At 35.0% G+C, this 24,571-nt stretch overlaps 2 protein-coding genes across 3 annotated transcripts in view; one reads left to right on the plus strand and one right to left on the minus strand.

Annotated features, from left to right (window-relative positions):
- sec22a (SEC22 homolog A, vesicle trafficking protein) lies at positions 1 to 10,005 on the plus strand. The gene is made up of 7 exons (XM_051120085.1): positions 1 to 168; positions 646 to 849; positions 2,055 to 2,218; positions 5,466 to 5,645; positions 5,801 to 5,919; positions 6,292 to 6,357; positions 8,100 to 10,005. Exons 2-7 carry the CDS (start codon positions 668 to 670, stop codon positions 8,298 to 8,300), a joined length of 912 nt encoding a protein of 303 aa, XP_050976042.1. The 5' UTR covers positions 1 to 168; positions 646 to 667; the 3' UTR covers positions 8,301 to 10,005.
- A 3,510-nt stretch (positions 10,006 to 13,515) lies between these two features.
- The window catches only part of adcy5 (adenylate cyclase 5), a 108,649-nt gene continuing 97,593 nt past the window's right edge, over positions 13,516 to 24,571 (minus strand). Inside the window, exons 13-21 of one of the 2 annotated variants that reach the window (XM_051119227.1) lie at positions 23,367 to 23,483; positions 22,623 to 22,787; positions 21,848 to 22,023; positions 21,138 to 21,161; positions 20,756 to 20,888; positions 20,100 to 20,363; positions 18,456 to 18,660; positions 18,113 to 18,237; positions 13,516 to 16,652 (exon numbers count right to left, since the gene is read on the minus strand). In XM_051119227.1, coding sequence (XP_050975184.1) covers positions 16,524 to 16,652; positions 18,113 to 18,237; positions 18,456 to 18,660; positions 20,100 to 20,363; positions 20,756 to 20,888; positions 21,138 to 21,161; positions 21,848 to 22,023; positions 22,623 to 22,787; positions 23,367 to 23,483 — 1,338 coding nt within the window. In that variant the 3' untranslated portion in view covers positions 13,516 to 16,523. The remainder of the gene's footprint in view (positions 16,653 to 18,112; positions 18,238 to 18,455; positions 18,661 to 20,099; positions 20,364 to 20,755; positions 20,889 to 21,137; positions 21,162 to 21,847; positions 22,024 to 22,622; positions 22,788 to 23,366; positions 23,484 to 24,571) is intronic. The other variant, XM_051119228.1, reaches the window with a different exon arrangement.

Genomic DNA, 24,571 nt, shown 5'->3' on the forward strand with positions numbered 1-24,571 from the left:
GCTAAACCGAACTACGACGAAACTGGCCGAAGCTGTATTGTACATGAGCTAGAAGCGTCTGGTATGAGACCTGCAGGAAGAGCCCAGCGATCACAATAATATATTAACGAAATAACTTAAAAATGATTATAATGTGTTAATATATTTCAGAACGGCTCATGTCAGTAGGTATGTACACCGAACAGTGACAATATATGCACGCAAGAGTCGTTTAATATCATGCTGCTAACAGTCTTGCTATGGTAACAGTGACATCTGCTCCACATCACTGCGTATAATTACAATGTGTATTTACATGATTTGCTTTCAGTTAAAGTCTTAAAGCCTGTATTATTAGATGTGTGCTTTTGTACTGTATAGGACTATTAGCCAGTGTTATCTAATGACAAGCTATCAGTAAACACGCTAATGTTATTATTAGCCTAGCACAGTGTGCTGCAGATTTCATGAGTCTCCATAGAGTTGTTGACAATAGAATTTATACGAGACGCTAGATTTGAACTATTGTGCTTATTTCCTGTTAATTTAGTTTCTGCTTTTGTATGTTATTTGCTACTTTGTCAGCAAAAAATATTGAGAGTGGGGGGAAATAGAGAAGTATATACACTATATGCACTGAATGATGATTTCTCTCATTCTTCCAAGTGTCCACTAGGCTGCCTCTAAGATGTCTATGGTGCTGTTTGCCTCTGTGGTGAGAGTGAGGGACGGTCTACCACTCTCAGCCTCTACAGACTATGAACAGGATAAAGGATTTCAGGAGACTAAGAAACATCTCAAGGGTCTGTCCAAAAAACTCAGCCAGTTTCCTGATCGCTGCTCACTCAGATCTGGCCTTTACAACATCAAGTGAGTTATTAATGCAATGGTAATGTGGGTGGTAATGCTATTTTTTTATACTATATTGCATGCTTTCAGTGTTAAACAAACTGGTGTTAAGAGCATTTATTCTTGAAGGTTTTTTGTTTGTTTGTTTTTAATCTGGCACTGGGGCTGCTGTCTGTACATTCCTTGCAAAGTAGAAATTTTATTTGAAATGCTAAACTAATACACCCAAATACATTTTGCAACCATGTTTTTATTTGATGAACTCTCAATTAATCTATATACATGCCTACTGCATACATATTTCTGACAAGAATCTCATGCTAAGTGAGCTTTGTTGCATTTCTAATAACTGACAATCAGAGCTAATTATATTATATTGAGGTAAATGTGGAAGCAAATGTACGTGGATCATCCATTACAATTCAATTTGGTGTGAAAGCATTTTGATTTGATTTGCACTGCAAGAAACAGTTTACTGAAAAATGTACATTCTGTCATTCTGTCATCATTTACTCACCCTCATGCTGTTCCATACAGTGAAGGAATCACTATAGTGACTGTGGGCTGCTACAGAAATAAAAAAATGCATCAGTTTTGGTGCTTGACAGGTTGTGGTCACAGTAGCTGTAACATTCTTCAGAATATCTTACTTTGTGTTCTGTGGATGGGATTGGAATGACTTTAGAATGACTAAACAATGACAGATTTATCTTTTTTGGGTGACTCCCTTTAATTAAAACATTTCAGCAAAAGCAAATGACACAGTGGGGTGGACTGCTCTGAGTGCCAACTGTTCTGATGTAAAATTTAAAGTTGCCCTTCAGCAAGGTCTAATTCAGATGCATTACACTGAGGGACCCAGGGGTGACCATTTCATAGCCTGGCTGCTATTCATCACTCCAAACTTAACAAGCAGGCTCTGGAGTGACTCAATGGATTGTTTCATCTCTCCAAACAGACGTTAACATGAAGAGACACACTGACACTGAAAGTTTCTTTCCTGAGGGGAGTCACTAAACTGTCCTCAAAAGGAAAACAAAGCGTATTCAAAGAGAACTCTGTGAACATACTGATCCAGAACAGGTGTAAACGGTGGATTCTCAAGTGTGTGAAATGGACTTACATTTCTATTGAATGACCTTTCCCATTGTCCTTTAAATTTTGTTTGAATGAAATTGACTCTGCAAGTATGATGTAAACAATAACATGTCTTGCTTTTTTCATAGTTTCACAAGCTCTCTTGGAGTCGGGTACTTGATGGTTTGCACAGAAAACTATCCGAATGTCCTGGCTTTCAGCTTCCTCGACGAGCTTCAGAGAGAGTTCATTGTCACGTATGACACAAAGCGGATCAACAGCGCTTTGAGGCCTTTCTCTTTCATTGAGTTTGGTGAGTTTCTAGAGGACAGGTTTCTGACAGAAATTTCTTTCTGCAGATAGGGGACTATACTTTTGATCTATAATTTACATTATATATTTGAATATATATATATATATATATATATATATATATATATACATATATATATATATATATATATATACATATATATATGTATATGTATATGTATATGTATATGTATATGTATGTGGGGTGAGATCGGCAAAGGAATCGAACTCGGGTCGCCGCAAGCACAGTTGCGCTACATGTCCATGCACTAGACACAAGGCTATCGACGCCAACACATTTTAATATCATTTAATTTGATATATTTTTGATGTTTTTGGGAAGAAGAGTCTTATGTTCACCAAGGCTGTATATATTTGATTAAAATACAGTAAAACAGTAATATTGTGAAATGTTATTACAATCCAAAATAACTTTTTTTTTATATATATATATATGTTTTAAAATGCAATTTATTCTTGTGATGGCAAAGCTGAATTTTCAGCAGCCATTACTTCAGTTTAACATGATCTTTCAGAAATCATTCTAGTGTGGTGTTTTGGTGCTCAAAAATTTGTTGTTATTATCAATGCTGAAACAGTAGTGCTGCCTAATATTTTTGTAGAAACCATGATACTTTTCACAATTTCTTGACAAATAGAAAGTTGTAAAAACAGCATTTAATTAGAAAAACAAATCTTTTGTAACATTATAAATGTATTTCCTATCACTTTTGATACATTTAATCCATCCTTGCTGAAAAAAAAAAGTATTAATTTCTTTAAAAAAAACCTCCAAACCTTTTAAATGGAAGTGTATACTACATTTCTATACATATTAGGCTTTATTTGTTTGGAAAAAAGTATTTTATTACTCAATTTTAACTCAGACCTGATCTTCAACTACATGATGCCTAACAACCAAGTCAACTATGATACTGATTTAAGTAACTGGAATCTTAAAGGGATAGTCCACCCAAAAATGAAAATTCTGTCATTAATTACTCACTCATGTTGTTCCAAAACCCTTAGGAATCTTTGGAACACAAATTAGATATATTTGATGAAATCCAAGAGCTTTCTGAACCTGCATAGATACCAATGCAACTAAAACGTGCAAGGCCCAGAAAGGTAGTAAGTACATCAAAACAATAGTGCGATAAAATAATGACATCAGTGGTTCAACTATAATGTTATGAACCTATGAGAATACTTTGTGTGCAAAGAAAACAAAAATATTGACTTTATTTAACAATTTATTCTCTTCCATGTCAGTCTTCGACAGGTGTCGACAAGAGTACCACGCTGCTCTGACGTACAGCGTCCATCGCTCTTAGTTCAACGTCTGTACATTGTGATTCAAATAAGTAAAGCTGAACATGCGGCAGAGACTGACAAGGAAGAGAATAAATTGTTGGATAGATATTTTTGTTTTCTTTGTGCACAAAAAGTATTCTCATATCTTCATAACAGTATAGTTGAAACGCTGATGTCACATGGACTATTTTAACGATGTCCTTACTACCTTTCTGTGCCTTGAACATGTCAGGTGTTGCTGTCCATGCAGGGTCAGAAAACTCTCGGATTTCATCAAATGAATTAATGTGTTTTTCAAAGATGAACAAAGGTCTTACAGGTTTGGAATGTCATGAGCATGAGTAATTAATGACAGAATTTTTGGGTAAACAACCCAGAAGTCCACTTCTAAAATGAACAAAGATTCAAATATAATGTACTCACCCCTTTGTCATCCAAGATGTTCATGTCTTTCTTTCTTCAGTCGTAAAGAAATTATGTTTTTTGAGAAAAACATTTCTGCATTTTTCTCTGTATAATGGACTGCTATGGTGCCTTGATTTTGAACTTCCAAAATGCAGTTTAAATGTAGCTTCAAACGATCCCAAATGCGGTTGTAAACAATCCTAGCCGAGGAAGAAGGGTCTTATCTAGCAAAATGATCAGTTAAATTTTATAAAAAAATAAAATACAATTTAATACTTTTTAATCTAATCTCAAATGCTCGTCTTGCCTTTCTCTCCATGAACTCGGTGTATTCTGGCTCAAGACAGTTAGGGTATGTTAAAAAAAGTCCAATTGTATTTAAAAAATCATTTCGAAATCATCCTACATCGCTGCAGAAGTTCTGACCCAGTCTTTGCAACATGAACATGCAAAGATCAAACACCCTTAACAAAAAAGGTAAAACAGCGATATAGGAAGATTTCGAAGTTGAGGGAGAACATGAGATGAGAGTTTTTCGACATACCCTAACTGTCATGAACCGGAAAAAAGTCCAGGCAGAGTAAGACAAGACGAACGTATTCTTTTTATTAAAATAACTGATCGTTACGCTAGATAAGACCCTTCTTACTCAGCTGGGATCGTTTACAACTGCATTTGGGATCGTTTGAAGTCACATTTAAACTGCATTTTGGAAGTTCAAAATTGGGGCATCATAGCAGTCCATTATATGGAGAAAAATGCTGAAATGTTTTCCTCAGAAAACATAATTTCTTTACGAATGAAGAAAGAAAGACATGAACATCTTGGATGACAAAGGGTTGAGTAAATTATTTGTAAATTATTGTTCTGGAAATGGAGTTCTCCTTTAAGGACACAAAACTTGTTTCATTTAGAGACGGACATCACTGAAAGTAATAATCTGGACTGGATTTCCCAAAAGCATCATAAATCTAAGTAGATTGTAGAAGCCCTTGGCAGTGATTGTCTCTACGATCTGCTTAGAGTAATCTATAGCTGATGGATTTGTCAGGCTTATTCAAACTGTTAAATCGAGTTTGCGATTATTATTATTATTATTATTATTATTATTAAGCATTAAAAGAATCTGCCAATAAGAATCAGGACCTCAGCATCCTATTATCCCATTCAGTTCATGCTATTATATTTAGCACTGAAAAATATTTGTAATAATTAGTTCTGCTTTAAATTAATTCTACATGGGCAGTTTCACCAATCTTGAGCATTAGTTGAGTCTCTGAAGAGCATTATTCGCATGGTGAGTTTGAGTAAACGTTAATGGGGTTGCATCTTATGTGGAACATTAAAATTTAGTCACTAATGAGACTCCATTTTGGCTAGGAATCTTTGGGATTTATCTAAATAAATTTAAACGCAGCCTAAAGACCTTCCATGTAATGTGATTTGTAATGCACTGGAGCCATTTGTAACATATAGACCACAATGTGCTTGAAGCATTCATCTCTGTGCCGTTTCCATGGTTTTAACAGATAACTTCATTCGGAAAACCAAGCAACGTTACAACAGCCCACGTTCCCTCTCCACCAAGATTAATCTGGCCGACATGCAGACTGAGATCAAGCTCCGGCCTCCTTATCAGCTGTCCGCGGAGGACATTGGATCAATCAACGGCTTCTCACAACACAAGCAGTCTAAATATAAAGGCATAGGTAGGGAGCACAGCATGTATACTTTGTTCTCATGAAGCAGAGCATTTGGAAAGACCATGAGTGTTTTGCACGGCAGGTTTCCTTCTGCATATCTTAAAATCTAGTTATTTTTTCTACTGCTTGACACAGATTTTCTGCTTGATTTATTCCTGCAGCTCCTAATCAAATGTTGGAGGCCGTCACCCTGTCGGGTATCGTCGCCTGCGTCCTAAGTGTCCTGTGCGGCGCTCTTAATTTGCTGCGGGGAGTCCACGCAATAGAAAGCGTATTGCAGGTAACTTAAATCATGCACTAATAGTAATGTTGGCACTTTATTTTGGGCTTTGTTTCTTTTTATTGATTGAAACGTTGGACTAAACATTACTTTTAAATGTATAAGCACCATTGTAATAAAATACATCATAACTAATGGATAGTAGCAGTACCCTTGAATAATTTGTCAGACTTTGCACTTAGGTGTAATGTGATTTTCCTCTTCCATAAACAAAACAGTTTTGCTTGGCTTTGTATATCGCACTGATAAGTGAGCACTCGAATCCCGGCTCTAAGTAATTCATCCTCTGTTTTAGCACATGGCTTCCTGTTGTAATTTGTTCACTCTTTAACACAGCACCCTGTCTTTCCTCTTTTTCTGCCCTATCTGCAGAACGAGGATGAAGACTTTAATTACGTAATTGCTTTTTTCCTCGGAACCGCGGCCTGTTTGTATCAGGTAAGTGACGACAGTCAGACCGTGAGTTACTGTCGGCCTGCCAGGCTTCATTTCCTCTGCTCTCTGTCTCTGTCTGACCAACCAATGCTAATATATCACACTTTTCCTCACTGTCGTGTAAAAGCGGAATCTGGAAAACTGGAGAAAATTGCGTTTTTACTAGCATCAAAGCAGCTAGTATTGTAGACGCTTTTTTATTAGTGGTGGTTTTTCAAAACCTTTATGTTGCACAGCAAAAATTAAATGTAAAAAAAAAAAATAATAATAAATAATCAGTACAACTGTTTTTAACATTGATAATAATAAGAACCAGATCAGCATATTATAGGGCTATACAGGTACTTTTCTTAAAAAAAAAAAATTATGAGCACAGTCAGACATTTCAGGAGCAATTTTGTTTTTATCTAACTTTATTAAAAGTATGTTATCTTTTATGTCAAATGTAATAATGTAATATATATATTTATACATTATAAATTGAGATATATATTATAGTATATATTATAAGTTTTTTTAAATTTCTAATTAAAACAATAGAATAAGAACACGTAGAATAAGAAGAATAAGTTACCAGTCAAATGAAATCAGTATTAACAAAATTAATTTGTACTACAGAAGTGGCACAGTTGAACACAAAAGTGGCTTGTAGGTGTATTTTCAGATGTTTAATGAGGCTCCGAGGTGGCATGAGTGCAATTAATTTCATACTCATGTTGAGATTATCGTTTTAAGTATAAAATTTTGAATATAGAAATATTAAATGATTTAAATAATTGTAAAGATACTTTAAAAATTAAACTAAAACTGCCAGTAGGTAAGTCACTGATTTTATCATGAATCATTCATTTACTTGATTCATTCTAAGGGCTAATTCATTCAGGAATGTCTTTATGAATGGGTAATTGAATCATTGACTCACTAGATTCGTTTAAAATCGCATGTTCATTTATAACAAAACAACGCTGTGTTTGAATGGAGATGAGCAGCGGCTCAGCTATGACATTGTTTGAAACTATTTTTGTTGACGAAATAGAGCAAAATCAGGCAATAGTGTTATAGTCAGATGATGTAAGTCACTAATATTAACTTATTGTTTATTGAACTGTTGTATTAAATCAATATCACATTTACAAACTCACTTAAAAATCATTAAATGCTGTCACTCATCTTACACCGTGTCTACACCGGATGCAACAAAATACAGTAGAACCCATTATAATCATTGATGCTGTCTACACTAGATGCGACGTGACAAATCCCCGACAGTAAACTGCTACCGTATTCTATTTATGACGTGCATGATTTGCCACGGTCGTTTTGTCACGTCCAGTGTAGACAGACTTTAGCTGTTGTGGCGTGGCGTGACGACTGTCGCGTCCAGTGTAGACACGGTGTTAGTTTGTTGCGATCTCACAGAGTGTTTATGAAAGGATTCGTGAGATATGTCTGTGATACATTACCCAATGCTGCAAAAACACATAGAAATCTTTAAAGCTCCTCTCAGAGCAAACACAAATATGCTAATCGGGTCAGTCACACCTGTGCTCCTAAATATTTTTTCATAGTCGCATGCAGTAGTTTTCATTCGCAGTGTAGAGCCCTGATATTAGAATGATCTTGTGACACTGAAGACTTGAGTAATTGCTGCTGAAAATTCAGCTTTGGATCACAGGAATAAAAAATATTCAGAAGAATTTTCCTTCTCTCTGCTTAAAACTCTTTTTTTCTGTTTCTATATGTAGTGTTACTTGTTTGCCTACTACTCAGTTTGGAGGAACATCAAGTCATTCCTGGCCTTTGCTATGATCTGCCTATGTAACATGTATCTGTATGAACTCCGTAACATGTGGCAGATCCTCTTTCACGTGACGGTGGGAGCGTTCATCACGCTGCAGATCCACCTGAGAAGACCGCAGGGCAAATCACCTGACTACAACGTTTGACCCCCTCGAACTCTTTTAAGACTGCGTAACGTAGCCCAGTATGGCAACCCCATCTGAGGACAAAGGAACTTATGGATTGTGAAGCAGGTTTTACAAACTGTTTTGATATTGTTTAAGAAACTCTTCCTGCTGTTTCACATCCAGGTGTGGTCACAAATGAGAAACTGCTGTTCTGGTTGAAGCAAAAGGTTGATTGATGAACGGTGACTTCATGAGTGCACAGTATTCGATTCATGCATGAAATATTGAAGAAAAGGTTAGCAGATCAATCAGATGTGCACCAATTAATATATTTTCCAATAGGGAGGAGTTGTAGCTATTTTTTGTTTTAATTGACATATTTAATTGAGAGCGCTCACCCGAAAATGAAAATTCTGTCAGCATTTCCTAAAGAATGTGGCTTTCCTCCATACAATAAATGTGGATGGTGAACAGGGTCTGCCAAGGATAATAATAATAATAATAATAATAAATATATATATATATATATATATATATATATATATAAAAATACACATATAATATAATACACACACAGATAAAAGCATATAACTATTTAAAATCTCAAAATATTTAATTATTTACATATTGATGCATGTTTTAAAATATTGTTTTTATACTAAATTAATTTTTTTGCTTGTCATTTGCAATGCTTCATGGAAACGTACATTTGTGTTTTTGTTTGATTTTCAAATTTTATTGCTTCAAATTAAAGGTTTTTTTTGTTTGTTTTTTTTACATTTATAGCATAGCTGATTGGTATGGGTCATAGCTTATAACTTTTTAAAATCTCTATATCAAAATGAATAAAGTAAAAAGTGAGCAGGCACTGTTGCACTTTATCTGTAAAAAACATCAAAATTTGAAGTTATTCACTAGTTTAGTAGTTAAACACTTTTTTTGACAGTTGTGGTCATTATTCACATTTTATTGTGGTAGAAAGCAGCTCATACATTCATCTCCTTTTGTGTTCCATGGGATTTTCATTTTTGGGTAAAATGTACCTTTAAAATGTCATTTTAGAATTTTTTGACACATTGTAAGATTGTTAAAGCCAACTCATATGCAAGACTTTTTATGGCTGCCTATATTTGTGAACTGTAACATTGCTGTATTTTCACTCATTTCTACAAACACAGACTTTGACGGTTTTATTTTGTCATCTGCTTTCACAGGCGCCTAATTTGAGTGTCACAGTGTTTGTGGTCATTAGTTAGACGTCTGTCCTCTGAAAGCATAATCAGATGTGTTATTTATCAATCGTGTCTATGCTGCCTGCAGGTGTGCTTCCTGCAAATGAATGTGGTTGGCTTAGAGGGAAATGGAATCAAACTAATATACAGACTCTTTTTTTTTCTCCCTCAGTGTCTGCTGCCTTTTGTCAATGGGTCTGTTCAATGACCATGTGGTATGAATGAGTTATGTTTTATTCTGTTTTTATTCACTGGTTTGTTTTCATTGTGCAAATGACAGGTTGAATGGATGATGGGCAGATTAAGAGTTTTAAAATTCCTCAGATGATGTACGTGCTTTTCTTTTTTCCCTCCAAGTGTCAGTGATCAAAGATTGCATCTGCGTCTTTGCATTGCAATGTACCACAATGCTCTTTCTCCAGCAGTAGTGTATTGCCTTGCCAGTTTGTGTTTGTACTCAGACGAAAGGCCCTGTCTTGAAATCATCAGTAAAAACCTTGATTTTGTATGAATGTGTGCATCCTGTTTTTTTTTTTTTGTTTTTTTTTTGTGGCACTTCACACATATAAAAACATTCGCATCTGCAGTAGAATAAAAAATAAATAACATTTTAAAAAAATAAATAAAAAGGTAATTGTGACTTTTTATCTCACAATTCTGACTTTTTCAGAATTGTGAGATATAAACTCGCAATTGTAAGAAAGTAAGTCAGAATTGAGATATAAATTCGTAATTTGGAGAAATCAAGTCAGAACTGCGAGACACAAACTCACAATTGACTTCTTTCTCAGAATTCCAAGTTTATATCTCGCAATTGTGACTTTTTTCTTAGAATTGAGTTTGTATCTCACAATTGAGACTTTTTTCTCAGAATTGCAAGTTTATATCTTGCAGTTGTGACTTTTTCTCAGAATTGTGAGTTCATATCTCACAATTATGACTTTTCTCAGAATTGCAAGTTTATATCTCACGATTCTGAGATATCTCACAAAATCTGAATTGCAAGATCTAAAATTTCAACTGCAAGAAAAAAGCTGCATTTGTGAGAATTTCTCGCAATTGTGAGTTTATATTGTGCAATTTCTGAATTCATTTTTTTTTTTTTCTCAGAACTGAAACATAAACTCGCAATTGCCAAGTAAGTCAGAATTGTGTGATATAAACGCACAATGCTGACTTTTTCTTTCAGAATTGCACAATATAATCTCACAACTGCATGAAATTTTCTCGCAAATGCGACTTTTCTCATGGTTACAATTTTATATACATTTTATATCTTGTAACTGATTTTTTTGAAATTCTGACTTTATAACTGCAATTGCGAGTTTATATCTCGCATTTCTGACTTAATTTCTTTTTTTCTCAGAATTGAGATATAAACTCACAATTGCCAGGTGCAACAGAATTGCGTGATATAAATGCATAATGCTGACTTTTTTTTTCAGAATTGCACAATATAATCTCACAACTGCATGAAATTTTCTTGCAAATGCGACTTTTTTTTCCCATTGTTGCAATTTTATATAAATTTTCTATCCCGTAACGTTTTTTTCTTTTCTTTTTTTTTTTTTTTTTTTTTGAAATTCTGACTTTATAACTGCAATTGCGAGTTTATATCTCGCATTTCTGACTTCATTTCTTTTTTTTCTCAGAATTGAGATATAAACTCACAATTGCAAGTTACAAACTCACAATTGACTTTTTTCTCAGAATTGCAAGTTTATATCTCACAATTCTGAGATATCTCACAAAATCTGAATTGCGAGATATAAAATTTCAATTGCAAGAAAAGTTGAGTTTGTGAGAATTTCGCACAATTGTGAGTTTATATTGCGCAATTCCAAGAAAAAAAAGTCAGCATTGTGAGTTTATATCTCACAATTGCAATTGTTTATATCTCGCATTTCTGACTTAATTTTTTTCTCAGAACTGAGATATAAACTCGCAATTGCCAGTTAAGTCAGAATTGTGTGATATAAACGCACAATGCTGACCTTTTTCTCAGAATTGCACAATATAATCTCACAACTGCATGAAATTTTCTCGCAAATGCGACTTTTTTTCTCATGGTTGCAATTTTATATCAACTTCATATCTCGTAACTGATTTTTTTGTAATTCTGACTTTATAACTGCAATTGCGAGTTTATATCTCACATTTCTGACATTTTTTTTCTCAGAATTGAGATATAAACTCGCAATTGCCAGTTATAAAATCAGTATCACAATTCTGAGAAAAAAAGTCAGAATTGCAAGTTTGTATCACGCAATTCTGAGGAAAAAAAATCTGAATTGTAAAATAAGTTTTAATAACCTTATTTTTTATTAAAAAAAAGGACTCTTGAAGTTGTAAATAAATATTATTGGTGTGTTTTACAAGATAATTTTTTAGTCTTACTAAAAAATTGAATCTTTAATTCAATGTGTTACTTGTTTTTGTAATTAATTGTGAAATTTACAAGCATTTTCAAAGTCAAATGTCTTTCTACACCATTTTTTAACCCTCTGGGGTCTGAGGGTGTTTTGGGGCCCTGAAGAAGTTTTGACATGCCCTGACATTTGTGCTTTTTCCAGTATCTTAAAAACATATTAATGGCTAAAGTCTAATTACATTGTAATCAGCACAAACTGGGCTACAATAATATGCAAGCAACATTAATGTACATGTTTGTGTTTTTGAGAAAACAACGTTTATGTATCTGTCACTATTCTGTTTCTCTTTCACACACAGTGTGAAAATGTTTAAATATGTGCTTCTAAGTCACTGTAAGAGGCTCACCCAATTTCTAAACTTGTTGCTATTCTCAAATCCTAAAAGCTGCAGTGATGATGAAGATGACGATGACGATGATGGTGATTGTGGTTATTAGAAAAAGTCATTTGGCTTATAGGAGCGTGACTAATGAAAGTAATGTTCCAGGTGATGCAGTGAATGCTTTTGTGTATGCGAAAATTACAGCTCATTTAGGCTTATTTGTACTTAGTGAGGGGGAAAAGTCTGTACATTTCTGACGTCTGTGAAATTGATGTTATTTTTTCCAGCTTATGTTCACTGCTGATCTAATTTTATAGTTGCATAGCACGCCACTGCGTTTGGAAGACTTGAACCACAAAGTTGGGGGGCAAAGGAGGAGAAAAAAAACAAGTCAAAAGTGCATTTGAGTCAATTTCCTTTTTTATCATGTTTTTGAGGTATTTTTAGGGTTAATATATTTGAACAAAAAAATAAGAGGAAAAATTTGCCAATCATCGAGGGAACAACTGCAACAAAAAAGGAAAAATGGACAAAAAGTACTTAAAAAAAAAATAAAAAATCATGTAATTTTCATCCTTTGTGGTTCAAAGCTTTAAGAGCTGCATTATCTGGGTGAGAAATGATTTGAGTTTTGTTTCTTTGATTTTTATAACATGCTTCGCTTCAGGTCGTTCTAACCTTTTGACTGCTGGATCAAACCCAAACCGTTTGGCCATTAGGCTGTTTTTAATGTCAATGAAATGCCATTCTCACGCCCAGCACAATGGCCTTTTCTTAATGCTTCATGAAACAGCTTTGCTCAGTCAAACTGACCGAATCGAACGCATGCAGAGACTAAATTCAAACGCAATCAAACAAGGGTTTTCATGGGCACATTTTTTAAGATAAAAAAGGTCAGGTTTGCCAGTGGGGAAAGTGTACTGAAATTATGAGAATTATAACATGCTTGAGTGACCAAACAGCCACTCCGTGAGGTTTCTGTTGTTCCATTTCTGGACACATTGTTTATGAAAGCCCTAAAAACCATTATAAAGTTTGAAGAAACAAAAAAACAAAAGAGATGAATGTTCAAATTGGTATACAATGATTAATAAGCTGTATGTACAATGAGAGCTGTACAAGTTTTTATACAGATACATGGACACAAAAATGAAAGGGTACTGCTGCCACCCACTGGACATTTAACGTAATATCAAAAAACAATAACGTAGCAAAATGCCATAGAAAAGATTTGCATGTACTTACAGTACTTTACCTTTAATTACTTTACAAACGTCTCGATGTCCACCAGCTGTCCATAATCATCTGAAATGTAAATGTGGGAAAGACCAATAACAATTTAATATGTAAATACATGTGAAAAAGAAGACTAATCCCAATTCGATATGCAAATATTATTATTATGACATCAATGTCGGTTATATTTTATTTACATAGTTAAGCTAATGGATGGCCACTCAAAGTCTTGACTATTTTTTAAAGACTTGACAGCCTAAGTCCTCATTTTAATTGTATGGACCTGCTATTTAATTTTCACAGAAAGAAGACATAACAGGAGGGCGTCATTTTTTGAAAGACCTAACGTTATTTCTTCAGGTATATTACCAAAAACATCTACAAAACTACATAAAATGCCAAATACTGGTGAGAAGAGAACAAATAGTGCAATTTCGTAACTGTTGTAACCATAACTACATCATTTCAGAACGAGTTTAATATTATAATTGTTTATTTGGATGTAAAAAACAGCATTGAGTTTTGACATGGCAGATAAGCAAAGACAACCCAAGATGAAACTCCACTGGAAAAGTAAATGCCAGTACTCAGCAGGACATAATATGTGGTATTTAACGTTACTTGACATCTCTTACCTCAGTGCTTTCGTTTGGATAACAAACACAAGGAAGTGAATTAAAGCTGAAGTGTGTAGTTTTATGTTTAAACACTTTCTCCTCGTAGTTATATATGCAGAGATATGTACTTGTAAGCCATTCATAAACAAAATCCCGCGATAAAACTGCCTCAGTGGCGCGGTCAAAACTTCGCTGTTTGAGAATCCCGACCAGCCCGACACAGCAACACTGGCTCAACCAATGGCGTGAGTTTGGGGCGGGGCTAAATTATCGTTTGACCAATGGCGGAAAAGGAGCGCGTCCAATCCATCATTAAATACACACTTCACCTTTAATTTAGGAATTTTGTATGGCAACTGTGTGGTTTAGAATTAAAAGGCCATACACAATGACATGAAATACAAAAACATTCAACCAGAGCTTTTATTTTAAAATCGCTGGCAAGAAAATGGCACTAATTTTCTTGAAGAAAATAAACACCTAAGTGACTCTGGAAGCCCAGCTGGGTCCAAGTTTTGAGAAGCTAGAACAGGACCAAAGATTACTATTTCATAACACATGTTTGAGAAAACGCTGATTTTTTTTCCAACACATTATATTATAATCCCAACTGAATGGTATAGCAAACAAATAAAATGTCACTTGTACCCTACATGTTTGTGTACACCCTCCAACTCGTTACATACAAAGGCCTCATTGGAGAAAATGGACATTCATTGGGTCGTACCATCAGACTGAATTGAGAGAGAAAGAAATGCTGGTCAAGCTGCAGTGCAAAAATGGTGGAGATTTGTGGCATAACGGAATCATCCCTGGAGGACCCAAACTCGTCCCACGCGCCGTAAACGCGAGGCTAAAATCAATATTTGCAGATGTGTTTGCCAAGCTTTAAACGACTGTGGCTGTTCTGAAACACTCATTGCCATTTCGCCTCCTGCAAATCCATTTTCTACTCATAATTACATTGTAGTGTACTTGACAGGATACAGAAACCCTTTTTGGACAAAGGCCAAACGTATTCTGCTTACTCGGTTACAAGGCTAGCTGCTGATTTTATCCAAATGGATGCAGCGACAGAAGAGGGTGACTTATAATAATTCACACTTAAAAACTTCTCCTTCCTGTTGAAATGTGCAGGATTGTAGCATTCCATTAAGTATATATGTTTATAGACATCATTCTAATATATTAATATATATATAAAATATATCATCTAAAATAGCTTTGACAGTTTGGCTTTTGGAGTCAAAATATAAAATGTTAAAAATACAAAACAGCCATATTTGACTGTTTTCCTCTGTCCTTAAAAGTGTCTCAAGTGTATACGAGTGTAGTTATGAATGTAAATTTGTGTTGGGAACAGACAGTCACATGCCCTGTTCATGCCGCCAGCGACTTGCATGTCACCATCCGCCGTACTGGTTGGTTGCTTGTTGTATCTCATTTTTTACTGAACAAGAAATTAGTGTGCTCTTTGTCAATACGGCATAAACGCTGGGCTATTTGGGTCCATATCGACTTAACCCTGCACATGATTAGAGAGATAAATTGCGTCAAAGCGATTCTCAACTACAGTTTCTGACGGACGACTGACTGACTCATATTAAATGTGTTGCATTGTTGTACCTGGGCAAATTCCAACAGTGAAAATGAATGACTTTGGGTCATTTCAAGCCGTCTGTGGTATGAACGGGGGTTTATTCTCAACTCTAGATCGTTCAGAGGCAACACTGTCAATGCTAGCTCCCTTGCCAGTAACAACCACAGTCGCTGCAGCAAAGTTCGGGAAACCATAAAGGGTTTATAGAGCTGCTGTGCTCACTATGGCCATCTACCATATATTAGCTCATTGTGATATCTCTATCTACTGTGATATCACCTAGACAGTGCTGAACGCAACAGGACCGTATGAACAGAACTCTTTACTGTACATACACTGACGAATCATATACACATAAAACGTGTGTTTTACAGGTATATTGGCTTCAGTGCTTCATGCAGTTTTGTTTTGGAGCCACCAGGACCAGTCGGTGGAGTAAGATCGCAGTCCAGCCACACCTGAGAGAGCCAAAGCCAGGTGCAGAGATTGCAGTTCATCTGTCCTCTCTTGGCAATAAAAGAAATATAAGACCTGGAGAACTGCTTCGTATGCCTTGAGATTCCTTTGTTTCTTTGGTCTCTGAGGATGAACCGTCTTTCTGAGCTGTTCCATACCTTAAATAAAGAGGACAAAGCCCTCTGTTAATCCTATAGGAAGTCTCAGTGTGCAAAGAGGCCACTCTTAGACTGGCTGAGGCCTGTTTCTGAACAAATCCCGTTGTGATTGGTCCAGGAGGATGCTCATCAACAGCCTGGCAGGCCCGGCCCACAGCGTCTCCTACTCGTGTCATCTCAAAAATGTTCTGAATATTAGACGCTGGGTGTTAACTGCTGTTGGGTCCGCCATTTAGAAAGTAGGTTGTCATTTCTCCTTTGCCTTTGACTTTTACAACGCCTCTGAACTCCAGTGTGTAGTTATACGAGCTGAGAACCTGGTAGAGGTCAGTTGTCACCTGACACAGAGAGAAATTAAAAGCATATAAGTTTTTATCAAGGACTGAAGAGTTCTACTATCTAAAATGATGAATATACTGAAGATTATACCACTCAGCCTCATATTTTCTAAATTAAATCCATTGCTTGTTTCTTACTAATTTTGAGGTGCTGATTCCAATTGTGCCTGTTTTGCTTTAGCACATCACACTTTTTCACAAAATATGTGCACTTCATTTTCACATTTTTAAATGATTCTTGAAGGGATAGTTTACTTAAAAATGAAAATTACACCATGACGCATGTATGACAGTTAGAGATTACAATTAATTAAGTTTTAAAAATATATTTTTTTCTTACAAAAATGCATCGGTTCACTTCAGAAGGCCGTTATTAAATACCCGGAGTGCGCTGGAGCATTTTTTATGATGGATGGATGCACTTTACTTTGCTTAAAATTCTTAACACCCATTCACTGCCATTATAAAGCTTGGAAGAGCCAGGACATTTTTAAACATAACTCTAAGAAGAATGTCATGTACACCTAGGATGGCTTGAGGGTTAGTAAATCATCCCTTTAAGATTTTTTTAAACTCCTTTGCAGACTGTAAGTTAAATAATACATTTGTATACTTCTTTTTGTCATTTGACTTCATTTGATAACTGCATTAAAATAGATACATATACACTATCAGTCAAAAGTTTTTGAACAGTACATTTTTAAAATGTTTATTAAAGAAGTCTCTTTTTTTCCACCAAGCCTGCATTTATTTGATCAAGTACAGGAAAAACAGTAAAATTTTAACACATTTTTACTATTTAAAATAACTGTTTTCTATTTGAATATATTTTAAAATGTAATTTATTCCTGTGATTTCAAAGCTGAATTTTTAGCATCATTACTCCAGTCACATGATCCTTCAGAAATCACTCTAATATTCTGATCTGCTGCTCAGAAACATTTATTATTATTATTATTATTATTATTATTATGTTGAAAACAGCAGAGTAGAATTTTTTCAGTTTTCCTTGATGAATAGAAAGTTCAGAAGAACAGCATTTATCTGAATTAGAAATCGTTTGTAACATTATACATGTGTTTATCATCACTTTCAAATTCCAAATTAAAGCATCCTTTCAAAAAAAAAAAAAAGTATTAATTTCTATAATTTCTCATCCCTTCCCCCCTATTTCATTTTTAAATATATTCAAATAAAATGTAGTTGTTTTAAATAGTAAAAATATTTCACAATATTACTGCTTTTGCTATATTTTGGATCAAATAAATGCAGGCTTGGTGAGCAGAAGAGACTTCTTTAAAAAACATTAAAAATCTTACTGTCCAAAAACTTTCTGTCCTTACAGTATATAATATTCATTCTAATTCCATTCTAAAAAACGTATGACATGGAATGTTTTTATTATCCCTAATAAATGTAATTTGATCTAGACAATCATAGAGACCAAAAATGCATCTCACCTGTATTCTCTCAGGGACCCCAGTGCTGTCCATACGGCTGGCTACATTCACAGTATTCCCCCATATGTCATATTGCGGTTTACGAGCCCCTATGACACCAGCCACGACGGGACCTATATTGAGACCTACAGTACAAGGTAATTTGTGAGCTCTCATAACAACATGCTTTACATTTTACAACAGTAAAATATACAGGTCATTCTTCGTCTGAAAGAATATTTAAATCCTACAGAAAGCTTTTTTGAGGGTAAAGGGACCATAAAATGACACAAATGATAATTACAGATTTGACAGCTGGTGAAAATCTACTAGCAATTTAAGTGTGGCTAAGCTAAATCCTTACCGATCTTCATTTTGAAGTTATTGAAAGAGTGCTCATTGATGTACTTCATCTGGTCCATGAGGCGCATAGCGTAGTCGGCTAGAGCGCGAATGTGCGACCTTCCTGCTTTATCATAAGTGGAGTCATTAAGCCCAGACGCGGCCATGTAGGTGCTGCCAATGGTTTTGATCTTTTCTAGTTGACGAAACTGATCCTCACTAATGATCTGCAAGAAAAGTGAAATGAGGCAAAATGATGACTTTCATCTAGAAATGAGAAGCTATTAAACCTCTACATTTTTAAAGATACAGTCAGTTTAAAAAGATGTGAAGATCCAGGTCTCTTTAATTTAATTTGGTTTAATTTGAAACTGTTGCAAAGTAAATTAAATATCTTTAATGCAAGAACTAAAATCTAGTTTAAAAATAAGAGCTGTTTCCATTTATTTATTAAAAAATTATAATAAATAAAAACACATTAATAATCACACATACACTACCAGTAATTTTTAAACATTAAGATTTTCATGTTTTTTAAATAAGTCTCTTCTGCTCACTAAGCCTGCATTTATTTGATCCAAAGTACAGCAAAACAGTAAACTGTTCAGCAAATATTTTTACTATTTAAAATAACTGTTTTCTATTTGAATATTTTAAAAAGTAATTTATTCTTGTGATCAAAGCTACATTTTTAGCATCATTACTCCAGATTTCAGTGTTACATGATCCTTCAGAAATCATTCTAATATGCTAATTTTCTGTTTAAAAATATGTATTATTATTATTATTATTATTATTATTATCATCATCATTATCAATATTCAAAACTGTTGAGTACATTTTTCAGGATTGTTTGATAAATAGAAAGATCCAAAGATCAGCATTCATCTGAAATAAAAAGCCTTTGTAACATTATACACTATTATCGCAATCAAAAGCTTGGAGTCAGTATATATTTTTTTTTGGTATTAAGATTATAGAAATTAATACTTTTATTTAGCAAGGATGCTTTGAATTGATCAAAAGTGGCAATAATGACATTTATAATGTTACAAAATATTTTTTTTTTTATTTCAGATAAATGCTGTTCTTCTGAACTATCTATTAATCAAAGAAACCTGAAAAATTTCTCCTCAGCTGTTTTCAAAATAATAATAATAATAAATGTTTTTTGAGCAGCAAATCAGAATATTAAATATATAATAATATAATAATGATTTCTGAAGGATCATGTAACTGGAGTAATTCAGCTAAAAATTCAGCTTTAAAATCACAGCAATAAATTACATTTTAAATACATTCAAATAGAAAGCAGTTATTTTAAATAGCTAAATATTTCAAAATTCATTTTTTTCTGCAATTTGGAATAAATAAATGCAGGCTTGCTGCAGAACAGACGTCTTTAAAAACATTAAAAATCTTACTGTTCAAAAACTTTTGACTGGTAGCGTATATACATATTTTATGAAAAATACATTTAAATTTAGATCACTTTATATTGATTATTATTTTTATGATTGATAGTCTTTTCAACACCAACTGCAGCTTTTGCAAATAAGGTTTAGAAAACGAAACACTAGAAAGTTAATCCAATTATACTGTATCACACTCAAAAGTAGCTTAAAAGCATTGCACCAGTTCTAAGACTTGTCCGAAGTTGCTGTACCTCATCGAAGTCAGCGATGATCTCGTTGAGGAGTCTCAAGCACTCCACACCTTCATTATTGGCCTCCAGTTCCACGTAGAACTCAGAGAAGTTGCTGATAGAGGCAAACATGACAGCCACACATTCGCACGACTGATAATACAGCTCGTCATTCCGCCGTTCGCGTGCCAGAAAGTGTGCAGCCACATCTTTGGGCAAAATGTTGTGGAGAAGCCGACGGTTGTAGGCCTGAAGTTCTTCCATCTCCTCCTTTTCCTCTGTGGCCTACGAATACAACAAAAATAGAGGATGATGCTACAAATAACAGAAGAGCAGAGCAAACAACTTGATAAATGCTGCATTGCTGCTTTTTGTTTTCTTTGCATACAAAAATTATTCTTGTAGTTTCGTAAAATTAAGGTCGGCTACATAAAAAGACCTTTCTGGGCCTTGAACGTGGTAGTTGCACTGCTGTCTATGCAGGGTCAGAAAGCTCTCAGATTTCATTAAAAATATCTTAGATTGCGTTCCGTAGATGAACAAAGGTCTTACAGGTTTGGAACAACATGAGGATGAGAAATAAATGACAGAATTGTCATTTTTGGGTGAACTATCCCTTTAATATATCTATTTGAAAACATCTGCATTATTACAAATACATATACAGATAAACAAACCTGTAACTTCCAGAGAAAGTCCAGTCTGGCTGTAGACTCCACCTGCTGTGCATGAAGGTAAAGCGCCAGCACAAAGACCGTGATGACGACTGGAGTCATGATCTTTAAAGAAACCCGTGTGTCTGTCACACAGCTACAACACAGAGAGCACTGAGAGTCAACAATTTCACACTAAAAGGCAAAAGCATGATGATCAAAAGTGTTCAAATCAAAACCAATACCATGTTAATCTGTTAACATGATTAACGTCATATCACAACACTGTCAGGCGACACGGTCACTGCACATAGTGACGGCTATCTTCATATTCATGCAATGAAAACAACAAGCTCACTGGCATTTCTTTGAGATCAGTGTTTCAATTTCATTGATTTTATCTTACCTCGTTCCATTAATATCTATCTGTCTGTGAAGACAAAGAAAAAGGAAATGCATCAGAAGGATAGAGGACAGCAGACTTTATCTTCAAGATAAAGTAGAACTGATATGACAAATCAGCAAGTAAACACTCTACCACAGGAATAAGTTACATTTTAAAACATTAAAATGTAAAATATTTAAACTGTAATATTTCACAATATTACAGTTTTACTGTTTTTGATTAAATAAATGCAGCCTTATTTTTCAAAAACAAAAAACAGTCTTGCTGATCCAAAACTTTTGAACGGTAGTGTACATTACATTCAGTCACAACCAGGGTTGCCAGATTTTCACAACAAAACCCGCCCAATCACGTTTTAAGAGGGGTCCCCCCGGTAAAAATCACGTCCGGGTGGAAAATACATGTTTTTTGATGGAGTTCCCCTGGTAAAATTAGCATTCCAGGAGCTAATTATTATGTCACTGAGGTCGCTTCAATCCACGAACATGAAAAACAACCCATGGCAACAGTGTTAAAGTAGCCCAATTCAGCGGGAAATCCGCAGACTTGGCAACAGTGGTCACAACTGTGATATAGAAAAAATACTAGGGAATATTTACAAAAAAAAAAAAAAAACCACACACAACAACAACATCACAATCTATATTTTATAGAATATACTGCATGATGATGACAACATTGTGCAACTTGTCTAAAATCTAGATACTCACATGGCATTGGCCATGACCAGCAGGTCCACATTGTCAAAAAGGCTGACCTCGGGCACCTCCATGATGAGCACGTACAGGATCTCGATGAAGAGCATTAAGAAGAGTTTACCAATACTGCTGACCTGTAGGAACACTGAGCAGGCCAGTAAACTGAGCAGCACACATGAAGAGAAATACTGCAGAAAGAGAAAAACATTCAGAGATTAGTCTTTCGCTTCACCCTTAACTTGTTCCATATATGATTTATTAAAAGACAACCATTTTAGAGCAGTGCCTAAAATTTCAACCATGAAAAATAAATGGAAAGGCCTATCACTGCTGGGAAATATTGATTAAAGATGTTAGACATGGAGCCTGGCACTATTCGTTGGTTTTAAGCTGGTCCAAACAAGTTTGTATCTGGTTCAAGCTGCTCACTGACTACATAAGCGAATAGTTCACCCAAAAATGATGTATGTATGTATGTACTCACCCTCAGGCTATCCAAAATAATGGGTTTGTTTATTCATCAATTAATTGATGAACTGAAGTTGTTTTGAATTACTTATAAATTATTATGATGTTTTTATCAGCTTGGACTCATTTTGACAGCACCCATTCACTGCACAGCATTCATTGGTGAACAAATAAAGCTACATTTTTCCAAATCTCATTCAAATCTTGGATGGCCTGAGGGTGAGTACATTTTCAGCAGATATTCTTTTTTGGGTGAATTATTTATTTAACCATCCATTATGTTACAAAACTTGAACTGGATCTGAGAACAGTGCCACACCTCTGGGAAATTGCAGGTGGGTGATGAGCTGTTGCAGAGTCTGTCCTGAGACCAGAGAGAGTAGTTGAAGGAAGAACTACGGACATGGCAAGCGTTCACATTGCTGGGGCTGATGTTAAACTCCCGCCCTAAACACGTCTTCAGGTCATCCGTACTGCAGGTGAACTGAAGGACAGATGAAAATGTTTCTCAGATGAAGATAAGTGACAGTATTTCATTTAATTAACCACTACACATCAATAACAAACTGTGAAGTGCTTCCATGTCAAAAGTCAATTAGTTAGAAGCATATGATTTCATATAATACTATTAGCAATGCTATACATGATTGCAGAACTAAAGATTTCTATTTTTCAATTATGTCTCTACTCCTGTAATATTGTGAGAAAGATTAAGTGTTAGTTGTATGGCTATTTGGCTACATAGTGTCTGTATCACTAAATGTATCACAAGTGTATGAAATAACTAAATATCAGAGGCAATTAAAGGAATAGTTCACCCAAAAATGAAAATTCTGTTTTTAATTACTCACCTTCTTGTTGTTCCAAACCTGTAAGACCTTTGTTTATATTCAGAACACAAATTAAGATGTGTTTGATAAATCCGAAAGCTTTCTGACCCTGCATAGACAGCAAGGTCTTATGGGTTTGGAATGACATTAGGGTGAGTAATTTATGACAGAATTTTTAGTTTTGGGTGAGCTTTAAGGCACAGAATCTTGAGGTTAAGACTTGTGAGACTCACAATGTTAATGAAAGCGGAGAGAAAGACCAGGACGATTGTAAAAACCCCCACCAGGGTGCTGTTGAGTCTAGACTGAACGATCCTTTTTGACAGAGTTTGCAGGGGCACAGGGAAAAACTGTCAACAGAGAGAAACATGAATTGAGTTTCACAATATTACTAAACATAACAGTATCCGAGAACGATTTAATACCGCATGATGAAAATCAATTATTTTATGTGCAAGCAGCGATTACCAGGATTCAAGTGCTTTAAGGCATTTAAACACATATGTGAAAAAACATTATGTAGCAAGCTTTTTTTTGCAAATACAGGTAATTTACCATAGAAATATGTTTTATAACATTTATGACTGTTATAGCACCAGCTGTGGTCCGATCTTCTTAAAACTTTAAACGCTTGTTTAGAATCACCCGTCGCATGTGCTCAGCAGGTTTCGTGAAGTTCTGAGTTTTCATTTTGGCTTTATAGGATTTTGGGTAATTTCGGACAGGCCTCTTCTCTGAACGACTGCGTTATAGCTACCCAAAGGGTAAATTTTAACATTTTTTGATAATTATTGACTTAGAGAGTCTAGAGAATTGTACTGCAGTGTTTTTTTTTCTGTTCCAATTGGCCCCCATCAACCAGTTAATAGGTGCTCAAACTTGAGCAGCCATGTTTTTTTGAGATACGCAAATGTTCATGTAGACACTTCTCGCACTTTGGGGCCAAGACTGCGCATAGCAATTTTCACATTGATAGGACAAATGGTTGTGTAGGTATAGCCATGTTTTTTCCTTCTTATAGTGCCATCAAGTGGTCAAGGTCTGTGATTTTTGTCCTGTGATATCGAGCACTTATGTAAGTGTTCTTAAGAGTTTGCTCGAAGGCATCTCATTCCATTGAGGCGTTATAGGCATTTTACTTTGGAATGTTTTGGCATTCCTTTGTGACGGTGAGTTGAAAGTTTGACTTTTTTTTTTTAAATTATTGATATTCGCTCTCCAGTGAATCTTTCTGCACTGGTTTGGTTTGATCAGGCGAAAAACCTAGGACTAGTTCAGAAAAGTAGACTTTGCAACAAATCCAGAAAACCCAAAAATTTCACCAGGTTCACAAATCTGAGGCATCATGAGCCTCTTCGTCCATTGTGAGCCAAGGATTCCAATGACATAAGACACTTGAGCCTGGAACTGATGGTTTAGGAGTTATGAGCGATTTCGT

This window comes from Labeo rohita, chromosome 9 (genome assembly GCF_022985175.1).
Source record: "Labeo rohita strain BAU-BD-2019 chromosome 9, IGBB_LRoh.1.0, whole genome shotgun sequence".
Classification (NCBI taxonomy): Eukaryota; Metazoa; Chordata; class Actinopteri; order Cypriniformes; family Cyprinidae; genus Labeo; species Labeo rohita.